Consider the following 14,143-nt stretch of genomic DNA (forward strand, 5'->3'; position numbering starts at 1 on the left):
AACTCCAAAACTAAGCTCCATGGTGCAAAGCTTTTGCTGGCTGTGTATTGGACCACACCAACATAGCTAAGAGCTCTTGAAAGCAAGATTTACCACATTGTGAAGGTAAATGCAATGTGTTTCATGGCTACCTACCACTTTGCTACTGCTGCTGGCAACTGTTTAATCATATGAAAAAAAAAAAAAGAAAAAAAGGACCAAAGGATATTCACATCTTAACCTGTAACAATCAGTAACGAAAAAAAAAACAAACAAAACAACAAAACCCCACCGCGTTACAATATAATAAATTGTAGCACTCTTTTCTAGTGTTAGTGTAGATACATGTCCTCCAAAATTACATGAACTGAGATGTTTGACATGCAGAATCAAGGCCAAGGTGAAAGTTCAGAAATACAATCTAGCCTAGATGAAGGCATGCATGAGTAAAAATTAAAGAGCAGAAATTAGTTCTTATGAAATAGATAATTCCTAGTTACTTTAATCAGTACTTATTATCAATTCCCATATCTTTAACATTGCTTGGTGATGTGATGTATTCTGCTCCTTTTCAGATCAACTGTATTTCTCCCTTTTACCTCTTCCTTTCCTGTAATGTTTTTTGGCACCTGTCTCCTTTCTTGCCTTTTCTTCCTCTTTCCTGTTCACATTTTCCTTCATCCAGCAACAGCTCCATTTACTACCTCTCTCATATTCCCTGCTTTTAAAATGACTGTGAGGAAGACTCTCAAGGTTGGTATTTAAAGTTTTGGCAGTCTACTGAAAGTACACATATCTCCGTGGTTTTGGTTTTTGGGTTCCTTTGTTTGGTTGTTTGGTTTTGTTTGGGTTTTGATTGTTTGTTGGTTTTGGTTTTTATTTGTGTTGTTTTGTTTTTTTTTTTCCTTAGGGAGAATTTAAGATTCCTTTGATCTGAATTCAGATGTTCACCACATAGAAATGCAGATGAAACCTGGCCTGTGGGTTGGTTGCATGTTGCACTGGGTCTTTTACATGTTGTATTGGATTTACCTAAATGGTCCTTAAACACTGTTTTATTTCAACATTTTCTTCTCTATTTATAAAACAATATTGAATGCATAGTGTTTTCAAGTAACACAGAGGTAAATATGTAGATAATTATAGTACAGTGTAACACAAAACAAAACACTGAAAAAAGAAGAGACATATGCCATGAGTGAAAAACAGACATTTTACTCCAGGGATTAGAAAATTCTTTATAAAGCACAGGCATTACATAGACTTCTAACATAATAAATTCACCAATTAAATTAAATTAACTATTAAACAAAATTTGGGCTTCTATGTAAACTAATGAAAAATTATAAATTCAATATTAAAAGTTCATTACACTTTGAATTATATTTGATTTGAAATGCTTTGTACAGGAAACACCTAACGGAACTATTAATGAGAATCATACCTGCAGTGTATGATATGAGCACTCACAGGTAAAAAATTCTTAATACATTTCAGGGAAGTAAACTTAAGGGAATGACTGTTATTCTACTACAAATATTTAAAAATCTTTTCATTAAGAGGCCAAGAACTGACCATAATGTTTGTGACTGTGAATTGGTAAAACCCTTTAGCATACTGCATTCCACAAGGTGTGTGAGCAGGAATCGTACCTATCTTCTCAAAACAACAGAGAAACACAAATGAGAACATTCTGACTTTGTGTATTTTGCATTTAGTCACAAACAGAGAATCTCCTTCTCACTTATTAAAGGATAACTCACTTATTAAAGGAGCTACTGTGTTAAACGTTTTCCAGCTTTTCCATTCTGGAGCTGGCTGATGCGATTATAGTCTGTAAACCCTGAGATTTAAAATAGTACACAGTATGGTTTTGGGACCTATTTACAGTTTTCAATGCCTTCTCTAGTTTTGATCTGCAGACTTCTACTAAGTTAAAATAAGTTTCATTATAAGAAATTTAAAAAGGAGGAAATAAAAACATGAGGCTACAGCGTAGCACAAAACAGCATTAAAAATAATGAATGCTCATTTCATACTATCCCACTCCAAAAAGGTTCTTACTGTACGAAGCCAGCTTTTCTGATTAAAGTTTTGTTGTGAAATACGTACATCCTACTAACAAAAATCATAAATAGCAATAAATGACATCTTCTTTTTTTTTTGGGGAAAATAATAATAAAAAAAAAATCTGGAGCCCTGAAAAATACATCTTGACATTAAGCAGAATATCACTGAAAGCAGAATTAGCCTAAATAAATGTCTAATTTACAGCTAATGATTTCAGGCTAATTTAATTGAATTCCTTAACTTCTTCCACACTTCGTAGTGACTGTAGAGGAAATCGAATGCGCATAATGTATGACCTGACAAAAAAAAAAAGTAAACTACTTTATTTAAGCATCTCTATTTGTCATCAACACTGCAGCAGTAATGGCATGCTTCCCACCATTTAAATAATGCATATATTGATTAGCTTATCTCAGACCTCCACTGCCTCCTCATGGGTGTCCCTAAATCTCTTTAGATGGAGAAACACAGGTTGTTTAAATCGAATGATGAAAACGCAATGAGAGGTGCATTAGTAAAGCTTACATTAATCTCTGTTATTAGAATAGCTGATATTTATTGCTTTTAATGAATTTTAAAGAGAAAGAGTGCAATTAAATTAACTCAAGATGTTTTGCAACTAGAATGCTTTTTAAAAATTGGGGTTTACTTCAGTTTTACATTCCATTGTGCCACCAGAAAAAGTTGAAGCAGGAATTGTACTGTTCAGGCACTGTTGTTATAGATGTGAAAGGGTTTCCAGGGAATTATATATTTATGAATCTATATTCATTCATTTATGAATCTATAATCATAAATGCGGTTTATGCTGTTAATACAATCATACACAGCAGACATGGTGGCTCTTCAAAGAATGAAAGTAAAAGCAGGCTATCTGTGTGATGCCTAAGTTACTTAACTTAGATTAACTGTAACATGTACACAGTTATTAATATGATTTTAATAAAACATTATTATTATGCTTAGTAAAGCAACAAAAACTGCAAGATAATTAAATAATGTTTTGATAAACAGCAGCATTTTTATCATTGACTAACACCCCAACACATACAAATACATTCTAAGACTTTGGCATAGACACAATTTCTTCAGATGCCAAAAACTGACAAAATGACCCACACTACACATAAGTTCAAAGAAAAAGCAGTTATGTGGGTGTGTTTAGGATAAATTCCAAATTGCCTTGTCTAAAAATCACCTCACATTTATAACGTAACAGTGATTGCACTGATATCTCTTTTCTCAGTTGAGTCCAAGCTCTCCTCTGGCATAGATTCAAGCACTTGAAATCTTCATCTAAATCTTACTCTTATAATTTTTAAAGCCAACCTTGGCAAATAGAAGTATTCCAATGATAAGAAACAACTTTTCATCTCTGCAATGAAAGTCTGAGGCATTCCAGTTGGCCTTGTAAATTATAGAGAGGTTAAACATGTTTGTTTTTTTTCTTTAAATTACATTTTTAAGGGGAAAAATATAATAAAATCAGTTTGTAACACCACTTTAGAAAAAGGATTCAGGCATAAAATCATATTTGCATTCATCATGCCATTTCTCAAGAGCGGTCAGTTAAAATGCTTATAAATAATGTTCCCCTGCTGAGGCTTTTTCTTTTCTCTAATGTAGAATTTACCCAGGCTCGCTTCTGGCTTTACCTGGCAAAAACAATCCTTCACAGAAGGAAAGGTGTTATACTGATATATAAGACCAAAGTTGGAAGTTTGGGTCTTTTAAAAGATTGGTCACATAAGGTAGAGACTTAAATTGTTTACTGAAGACTGATTTTCGGAACAGACATTCAGGAGAATAAAATGAACAGTCAGGTGATTCTTTTTCTCAAGAACAAAATTCAACTACTCTTCATTTTCACATCCAACACTGAGAGCTAAGTTCTGTTCTTAAGCAGGGGTCCAAAACTCTTGGAAAAGACGAGATTTTCAGTGCTGTATTCTAGTTTTAAGGTAGGTAGTTCAGCACTTGTGGTACAAGCCTTTTTAGAAGCATTTTTTCTTATGTTCAGAAATAAGCTAAGCTGTTCATTCAGATACAACCTTTTAATGTCTGTTTTATAAAAGAAACTTTAAGAGAAAGTCCACAGTGTCCAGGGACAAAAAACCCACCCCAAAACCAGTTTAAAACCTCCAAGTTGCAAACACAGATTTTCACAAAGACAACCTGAAGTCGACAGAGTTTTGCACTGGCTGTTTTTCCTTTCTTCTGTGCAAGAAATATTTGAAGAGCAGACAGGGTAACCTAATTTCATGGATTATGTTTTGTTCTCTTTTCACAGGGAATCAGAATAGCTACAACTAGAAAGGCCTTACATTAAACTAGTGAAGTGCTGTAGAACAGGAAAAGAAAAGAAGCCATATTTCTAAAAGGAACTAAAATGTTCTAGCTTTGACGAGACTATAGATTTGTGTCTGTATGTATCAGCATGGGGCAGAGAAGATGATCAAAAGGAAGTTAGAAGAAGATCTATTTTTTAAAGTCACTTTGCATATATTCATGGTACCTTTTATGCAACACTTCTCATCTCTAAAAGTTCTAAGCAATTCCATTGATTGGTGAGTGACAGAGAGATCACTTAGTCCATTACTGAAGGCTTGACATCTTTATGATGAATTCTGGGAAACTTTCAAATAGCTTATAGAACAATATCAAATATTAACATTTTATGAGAAACAATCTAGATTTAAAAAAATCTTTCTTTGATCTAAGAGGAAAGATAATGTTTTCAGACACTCAAATATTGTTCAGATGACAAAAATTTTGTAGTAACAATCTTACACAAATCTTTCTCCAAGTCTTGCTTTGGCTCAAGAGTTGTCTTTGAATAAGGGGTTTGAGTTAATATCATGCCGTTTTAAAGCAACATCTACATTGTTTCTTTCATCCTGATGGGCTTAAAACTCCTTTATAGAAGTTGCTAAAGACACCTGGCTAGAACAGAGACCTTAGGCATTTCATATATCTTAACTTTCATGGAAGGAAAGGTAAAAAGGGTTGGTGGTGCTCCATAAGTCATGGATCTCTTGGCCTCACTGTTTCTGTGATAAATGCTTGAAGTCCCAAGTAAAGTTTAGTGAGAAAGACACATTCAACACATCACTTCTCCAAAAGGAAGACCTAGGAAATATGACCAAGCTGTGCCTTGCAGCAAAGCATTATATTATAGATTCATAGTACAGTTAGGGTTGGAAAAGACCTCAAGATCATCTAGCTCCAACTCCCCTGCCATGGGCAGGGACACCTCACACTAAACCATATCACCCAAGGCTCTGTCTAACCCAGCCTTGAACACCACTAGGGACTGAGCATTAACAACTTCCTTGGGCAACCCATTCCAGTGCCTCACCACCCTCACCGTAAAGAACTTCTTCCTTATATCTAATCTATTATCTTAAAAAAGCATTGTGCACTGACAGCAAAATGGTTTTTGTTCATATTTCTCTTTGGCTTTCTCAGCCATTAGGTAAAAGACAGGCCCCTGAAAAACCATACTGTCACCAACTCCCATCAGTCTGCTACATGCTGAAGCTGGGTGTGCTTTCTCAATTACCTTTCACATGGTTCCCTGTTCCTTCACAGAAGAGTTTCCCCACTTACTGTTTCATTCAGCAATTTTTCACCTTTATGTTTGCAGGACACCAGATTGCTAATGGGTTTCCTTATGGCACCACTAAAAAGCAGCCACTGAGGTACTAGAACTGTGATTTCATATTCAGACATGAACAGACTGAAATGGCATAGCAAATTATAAGCTATTTGCCTGAAAGCAGACAGTAAGTTCACATCAGACAGATGTGAACTTGACTGAACACATGAAACACACTTAAAGTATAACTTTACTACAAAAAAAACCCAACTGTGTGAATCTTTGTATGAAGAATTTTTCAGCAGTATTGTGTTATTTTGTTTTTTTTCCACTTGGTGGCTTTAAAAAAATGCCACAACTTCCCATATAAGTGTTGGATTTGGGTTCCTTTTTACTACATAGCTTAGTCCAGAACAGTCCCCATACAATGCTCTGCTATTGCCTTTCCATAAGAATTTCCTGATGAAACTAGTTTGATCCATAGATAATTACAGTCAGTTATCACAGTTGGTTCAGGGTGCACACAGTTGTGCATTAGAGCTGGTATCAACTATTTTTTTCACAGAAGTTCCCAAAACCAGTATAAAAATAGGGTTTCAAAACTAATTCAAAACAAAATTAAACATTAAGTTTCAATGCCTGATCTAGAAAAATTATCAGAACTAATTATTTAACCCTCAAATAATATTAAGTTATTACTTGTTCTGGCCATGAAAACTAGCTGTTTTGTGATAGGTCTATGAAACAGCTGGTAGCAAACTCTCCCTTCTCCAAAAGGCTGACTTTCTAAACTGTGTTTCAAAATCATAGCTACTACTCTTAAGCAAGTTCAGTTTTAATTGTTTCTAAAACATATTTTGAAGTGTATCTTGCTTTTCCCAATAAGGACAGTTTCATGCAACACTAACCTGCAAAACAAAAAGCAGTGACTGAAAGATCTTTTAAAAAAAACCATACCCTGTGAATATCATTCTGTTTCTGCACAGTGGGAAGATCTCCACCAATGGGTGCTTGCTGCTTTAATTCATCCTCCTTCAATTGCAGCCATGCCAAAAGTTCCTGAAGAGAGAGATGTAAACGCTTCCACTGGTCTGTACTGGCTTCCAAATGGGATCTGAAAGCATGTATTTAATATAAGATATATTCAAAAACAGTGATAATAAAAACCTAATAGTACAAGCTTATTTACTGAGAAAGATCTTAGTGGTTCATTAACTTAATGATTTTTAAATAGCTTCTGTAGCTTTGAATTAGTTTCTGGCAACACAGATTTAAATTTGGTTCCACAGTCCTGGCCTGAAACATCTGTTCTTTTCCCATGTCTCTGTTTCTTGTTTGTTTCTTGTTTGTTTGGGGTTTTTTAAATTTAGTTTTCCTCTTCAGCAGTGCTGAATTGTCCATCTCACTAAAGGTGCACAAATATTATGTAGGACTAGCACGGAAGTAACTTAATCATCCCTGAGGATTACTAGGAGATTAATTAACTAACGTTTCAACTCAGAAAAGAGCAAGCTTTTTTCTAAACCACCACACCAGTGATTCAAACACACACAAGATTAATGTTCACATTCTAGGTAAAAGAACCAATTCCATCCTTTCCCAAAAAAGTCACGAGGAAATTGTTAAAGCTGATAGAATCCCTTTACACTACCAAAATGTTTGTGCCATTTGAACACAGGTGTGAATAAAACTAATTGAATCATTGGAAAAATTAAAAGACAGAATACTACTTCGTACAAACAAGATCTCCATCATAAGGACATCTTCTAAATATTTCCTCTGTGTATGTGTAAATGTGTCTTTTTAATACTCGGATCAAGTATTGAGCTACTAATTTTCAGCAACTGTGGAGAGAAAATATGCAACTGAAACATCATGGAACTGGTCAAATCTTCAACTTTGTTTATACCATAGATAAAGCACACTAAAATTTTGTCTTTCTAGACTTACGAATACTAATTTTTAATTGCTGTTTGGGAAGAAATTCCTAATTCTCTTCCAGTAATGCAGCAATTCAAACTGTATTTGAATCAAGAAGCTGTACTGTGTAACAGTAAAGTGATAAAATTTACAAAAGACAGATTTTCTTTTATTTAATATATTTTCTGTTTAGCTTCCAGCTTTGTTTGCATAACATTTCTCTTCTTTTTCAGTGATTGCACACAAAATCACATATTTTCTGGCAGTGAAAATTCTCCTCCTATACCCCATATAGAATGGTCTACAAAGAAATACGATAAATATGGACTCACTGTTTTGCAGACCTTATCACTTAGTTTAGATATGGAAATGAGGAATAGTTGAGGGTGAAGTCAACTGTATTTGTCTGAAATGCTCTACAGATCCTGTCTTTTTTCTAACTTCTTATACCAGGAAATTGGAGTGGCAACGAAAGAGAAAGGAAAGGGACAGATTAACTGTAGGTTGACAGAAAGCTCAGCTGCTCTGGTATGTGAGCTCATGGAAAATTTTCTTCTTTTTTTAAACTTAAAGGCTATGTGGGAGGGACACACATAGACCATGCTGTCTTTTGATCTCTGTTCTCACAGGGCAGCTGTGAGCTGGGGAAAAACTGCCTCACATCACACACTGCTTGGGGAGGTCAGCCCTGCAGGCAATGAAGGCTGGGGAAGCTTCAGGATGCCTCTGAAAGCATCAAGGGGGGAAGAGAGGTAGAGATGTGGCATGGGGAGTTGCAGGAGGTAACAACCAGAGCAAGGACCACAGAGCTTTTGGAGTGGATGCAGTCAAGGAGCAAAAATTCTGAAGCAGGTTAATTCCTGTCTCTCAAGTTTATTCAGTAAAAGCAAGCTTTTACCTTCTCCAGAGAAGGGCAGCAATTGGAAACACTAGAGTTCTCACTTTCTTCCCTGCTTCCCCAGTTATGGCTTTACATGGTAAAAGTGCAAAAAGTGACCCAAAGTGGTTTTGTTACTGCTACTGTGCTTTGATGACTCCCAGTTTGGTGAGTGTTTTCCTGGAACTCATCTTGTTCTGCCCTTCCTTCAGCTTTGGGAATATATGTTTACATATGTGCATGCTAGTATACATTCTATGCATACACTCTAAACTCATATGAGTGCATACACTCATCTACTCATAATTGTGTTCAAGCATGTGCAGACAAAACAGATAATAGAAATATTTTTTTTTAAATGAGTTATTTATAAGAAAAAAATGTTTATTAGGCTAAACTATGCTAAGTTATCCAAACAGAGGAAATGTAATAATGGAAAAGAATTTGGTTTCTCTTGATATTTACCAGACTTAGAAAAAAATGCCCACCTAATTTGAGCAATGGCATGGGTCTTCTGTTTCAGCAGTCTAGATATTAAGCTACATAAAGAAATTTGTGAAACTGATGCCTGGGGAACATTTAAAATGTCTACTCTTATATCTCCTTTGTGTAAGCATTGTGAAGTCCATACAACACCATGTGATGGGAAGAAATAGCTCCAAGCAGGTAGGCTGAGAATAGCCTGTTCATTCAGTCTGGTGCCCAGCAACATTTCAACTGAATGTCATAGAAGTTAAGAATTGTCTCTTATCATAATCAATAAGTTGTTGAACACCTTCAGCCTTTTGCAGGAAGCAAGCATGTCTGTTATTTCAAATGTTTAATGCAAGAAGTCACTGTGATACAACTAGTTACTATTTCTGATTTGACTAATGGCAGTGATACATGAAACTGCAAAAAACTGAAAGACAGAAAGTACCATATATTTAATTATTGATATTTGGCCAACTGACTGTTTTTCTTATCTCAAACATTGCTTCATTTTGTCAAGTTCACAGGTAAAAGGCATCTGAAAAAAAAAAGGGGGGGGGAGGAATGTGTCTCTTTCTTTAGCTACTAATATCTTTTCAACCTCATATCCTTCATTTATGATTAATGTTTAATGATTAATGTTATGAAGATTATTTTTGTCATTACACAGACTGCCCTCCCTCAGGGCCTAAGATGAAAAAAAGATAATAATTCACACATTACTTTGAAAAGCACTTCTGCCACTTGTTGCTCTCTGAACTACTACCAACACACAGAAAGCGAGCAAGTGAAAAAATGTCCGAGCCCAGCCAGAGCTGGGCTGCCTCCTACAAAAGACGTGTTTCTGAAAAGAAGCTTCCTGGACAATTTCTTTTGAAACAAAATCTTCAGCCCATTGAAGTCTGTACCTCCCTTTAATAATTTGTAACATTAGCATTTATTATATTTTTCTTTGGAAGCAGAATTTTTTCTCTCATGACACTACCTATGGCTAGCACATCAGCTATCAGCTTAAATAACTTATCTTCTCACTTACAAGGCTATTTTTAGTTTTGCAGCGGAAATAGTAGCCTTAGAAATAAAGCTTATCATAAATACAAGCTGTTTAATCACTTTCTTTCATGTCTTGTAGATAAGTCATACAGAGATGTAGAAAAAGCCTGCATTTAGAGGGAGTACAGTTACTGTTTAAACATCTTAATCACTCCTTCTGTAATTACAGAACCTCATCATATGCCTGAAATCCTAATCCTCTACTATCATTTTCACACCAAAAAGACCTAATCATTCTTACAGTGCTAAGCCAACATTCAAAATAGCACAAAGAAATTAAAAATGGACAAAAATAGTGCTATCAGAAGAAAATTAAACCTTTTTACTGGCAAAACGCAACATTTCATCCTACACAGCAAGTGTAGGCTTTTGTTTATATTCAGCTCCTACCTAATGTTTAGGGACTTCTTCCTAAGATCACTCCATCTGAGGTTCATGTTATCCAGGCGTCTCTGTAACAGGGCTGCATCCTCAGAGCCTTCCAGGGACCTCAGAATTTTCTGCCCATTTTCATCCAGATTGTGAAAGATGTCAGTATGAGCATCAATTTCCGCCTGTAGTTCCTATGGAAGCAATAGAAAACAATACAAGTGAGCTCTTCCAAACCCACAGAAACTATCATTTCTCAAAAAAGTGGAAAAATCCTCAGTGCAACATGGAATTAGCACAGATTTTGATTAGTGCTTTTACGTACCATTTATGATATACGTTTCCCTTTCACATGAAGGCCATTTGCACTGAATAATGATCTTTTCTGCATATGGGGTATACTGAACAAAATTTAGAAAGTTGGGAGTCTAGCCTAACAGGCAACAAAGCAAGGACAAGATATGTGGTGATGAGGGAAGAAAACCCCCAACCAAATAGAAAACCCTCAGGATCTCAGGTATATCTGACCTTCACATGATACGTCTTCCTATGCAACATTTTCAGTTTGAGCTGGGGACTGCAACACCGGTCCTGCTGCATGGAAACTCCAGGAAATCCACGCGTCTGCAGCAGCTGAGCTTTGAAATGCCAAGTTCACTTACATTCTGTTGACAGAATGCATTTTGCAGCACAGGCCTCAGCAGTCAGTAGCAATAAACAGCCACTTTGTGCTGTATCAAAACACTGGCCAGGGCCATGGCTGTAGGAGGGCCTGAGAATAGCAAGGACCTAGAATATGCAACTAGAAGCTCATGTTGAACAGCCAACTTTTCTTATCACTTTGTTACTGCGGGCTAGTTCTACATTTCAAATTCATTTTTCCCCCTCATTTTTAGCACGGCTGTTTCTGCCAAAAGAACATTCTTTAGAGAGCTGCCTGGTACCAGCATTCCTGCCTGCCCACACACTCAATGCAGCCTTTGTATGCTGGTTGCCCTTCTCCAAGATGTTTGCATGCTGCAGATCCACAAAGTGAGATTCATTCGCAAAAAATAGTGGTTGAACCAAGCTCTTTAAAAAGTATAAAAATAAAAATTTAAACGTACACACATGAGCACACATGTACTCTGTAAGTAGCCACATAGACAAAAAAGTACTTCTACTTTCAAACAAAAAAGTACACAAAGACAGAAAGAAAATGGCCTAGTAAATAAATCTCTGCATTTTCTCGTGGGAAGCTTGGGCACTAAGATCGCTGATGGTGTTTTCTTGCTGCCTGAAAATGGGAGTGCTGGGGATGAAGTGTGAAAGGGGAAATGATCTATGGCATTTGAAAACAAGACCCAGCTAACTGAGCATCACAGATAATCCCCAGTGGAAACTTGTAGTTTTCTTCAGAAGAATGACTTTGTAGGAAGGGAGCACACGACTTCCCTGCTTGGTGTGTTCCTGATTGAATTGGTTTTATTTGATATTTTAAGTGCAGTATTAGCTACACCGAATCATGAGTAGATTGTCCTTGGTCACCTATTCCTGTTCCAGCTGTCATTTGCAAATACTGAATACCTGTTTCTGGCACAGCAATAACTAGCATAGTATTTGGAGCAATTCTGAGGAGGAACATCTTTGGCACAGTACAGGAGTTCTTACCCAACTATTTTACTTTACCTATGGTCATCCCAACAGTTAAGTAGTTAGGAATGTTTGGAATACTGCAGAATGCAATTGTATTATAAATATTGTATTTATTTATTGATGTTAAATAAGCAATTTTGTTTTTAAAAAATTCCATTTAAAAAGTATATATTCATGTATAACTTTCAAAGTATGAATGCCCTTACTTGAAAATGTGTACTTAATTTCAAGCCTGAAGCTGCCAGCTTCAGCTTCCATCTGCCATATTTCATTTTTGTTTGCTTGACTGAAAAATACTGTATTACCAAATTTCTTTCTGTTCACGTATGCATTTGGAGATTTTATCTAAGCTAGGTTAAGTATCACAAATTTGATATAAACAGACAAAACAATATGTAAGAAAGGATAAAGTTTGTGGTAAAAAAGTCAACTTTTAATGTCTGTATGGGTCTAATATTTCCCCATTTAAAAGCTGATAAATCTGTTGCTGAATGAAAGAATTATAATATGAACTACCCGTCGCACAAAATTCTTAGGTTTCAGGGTGGTAATGGAAACAGCTGCCTTTTCCTCAGCAAGAACATGTGCTGTGAAACATGTACATTGAATAACTATTCACAGTAGGAAGCTGTCAAATCTATCCCCTCTTAGTGTTTTATCACACATACACTCATAGCATTTCACAACACAATTTTAAAAAAAAAATGTACTTCCCCATTTTTCTGGTTTTTAGAATAAGCATTTCATAATCTATACATTTCATGCTTTTCTCCTGACACACAGGTATTTCCAAAAATAAAATCAGGCCATTTCTTTTTTATTTCAGAATACTATATGTTATCGCAACAAATCTGGACAGTTAGTTAAATTGGCAACAAATACAAAAAGTGAAGTACTCTTATCAAAAGCTTAGTATTAAAGACCTGGTCTTCCTTATTCCAAATTACCTGTGTGTACGGTACTTTGAATGCTCTTAAATTTAGTTTATTACAGCTATGCAGGAAGTGTGCGCTGATAAAGAATCATGAGAACAGAAATATTTACTCCACTTTGGCTGGTGCATTTCAGATCCTTTCTCCTTCCTAAGAGAAGCAGAGTGCATATAGGAAAAAGACCTATATACCTTTTATTTGTTTTCTGAAATAAATAATTTCCATGTTTCAGAAATAAAGTGAAAGATTAATATGAACTTGACTAGAATAAAACAGGAAAATGTATTTCATCTCAGAAACTACTAAGTTATTTGAGGAAGTATGTTGTCATTACACATCATACCAAGAAACACATAATATAGACTAAATGTAGACTGCTTATTGCATTTTCATCTTTTCCAATGTGTCCGAACACATGAAGGAACTGTAGAGGATGAAAACTCAATCATGATATAATTCTATGGAGTTACAGTTGGACTTAAGTTGACTCTGTATGCTGCATTTTTGCTGTAGTGGTTATTACTGAGAGTGGGTGGAAATAGATTCCTTTAAAAAGAGCAGATAGTAAAATGAAAACCATCTTTTTGATCACAAGTTACTGCTTAGAGTGAGCTTCACTGCTTAGAAAGAACCATAACTCCACCACGTGCAGATTTGCCTAAGAATATCAGAGTGAAATCCTCATTTCTTAAGATGAATTATAAAGTTAGATGATAAAAGGTACTGTGATGTTTGTTTGTAGAAATCTTGCTGAATAGCTACTACAGGTTTCTACACATTAAAAATGTGTTTATATTATTATACTACATAGAAATACATTACAGAACTAAGAATGATAAAGACATGAAATAAACTCATTGTGAGAACAATCTTCATGGACAAAATAGGGCAAGGAAATTGCTCTGGCTGTTCCACTTCTGTCCAGAGCCCTTGAAACATCTACACATGATTTCAGGAAGAAGTACACTAAGGCTGTTAAGACAGCACACCTAATATGGCTACAAAGTTAGGCGTCGGATATATTTCTCATTTGCCTCAGTTCTTCCCCTTGGAACTGCTGCTAACATTGTCCATAGAAGCACACATCCTCACTGCCCTAATCCTCTTGGTAGGTAAAAGAAATTCACCTGTGGCTCCACATTTTATTTTACATGGAGCCCTGTAAAACACAGCAGAGCCATCACTGTGAAACCTAGTGCACTGAAGGTCCTGTCAGCCTTCACAGCCTTCACATAGCAG

The 14,143-nt window shown here is 35.8% G+C and overlaps 1 protein-coding gene across 21 annotated transcripts in view; it reads right to left on the bottom strand.

Annotated features, from left to right (window-relative positions):
* DMD (dystrophin) overlaps positions 1 to 14,143 on the bottom strand; it is a 1,213,044-nt gene that overhangs the window by 188,752 nt on the left and 1,010,149 nt on the right. For 19 of the 21 annotated variants that reach the window (XM_062608089.1, XM_062608087.1, XM_062608095.1 and 16 more), the window contains 2 exons: positions 10,359 to 10,531; positions 6,605 to 6,761 (listed from right to left, as the gene is read on the bottom strand). In XM_062608089.1, coding sequence (XP_062464073.1) covers positions 6,605 to 6,761; positions 10,359 to 10,531 — 330 coding nt within the window. Of the gene's footprint in view, positions 1 to 6,604; positions 6,762 to 10,358; positions 10,532 to 10,865; positions 10,911 to 14,143 lie in introns of those variants that run through there. The other 2 variants (XM_062608101.1, XM_062608102.1) reach the window with 1 other exon arrangement.

The sequence above is a fragment of the Pezoporus occidentalis genome, unplaced genomic scaffold (genome assembly GCF_034315485.1).
Source record: "Pezoporus occidentalis ecotype Australia unplaced genomic scaffold, CSIRO_AGI_Poc_V1 ctg129, whole genome shotgun sequence".
Taxonomy (NCBI): Eukaryota; Metazoa; Chordata; class Aves; order Psittaciformes; family Psittacidae; genus Pezoporus; species Pezoporus occidentalis.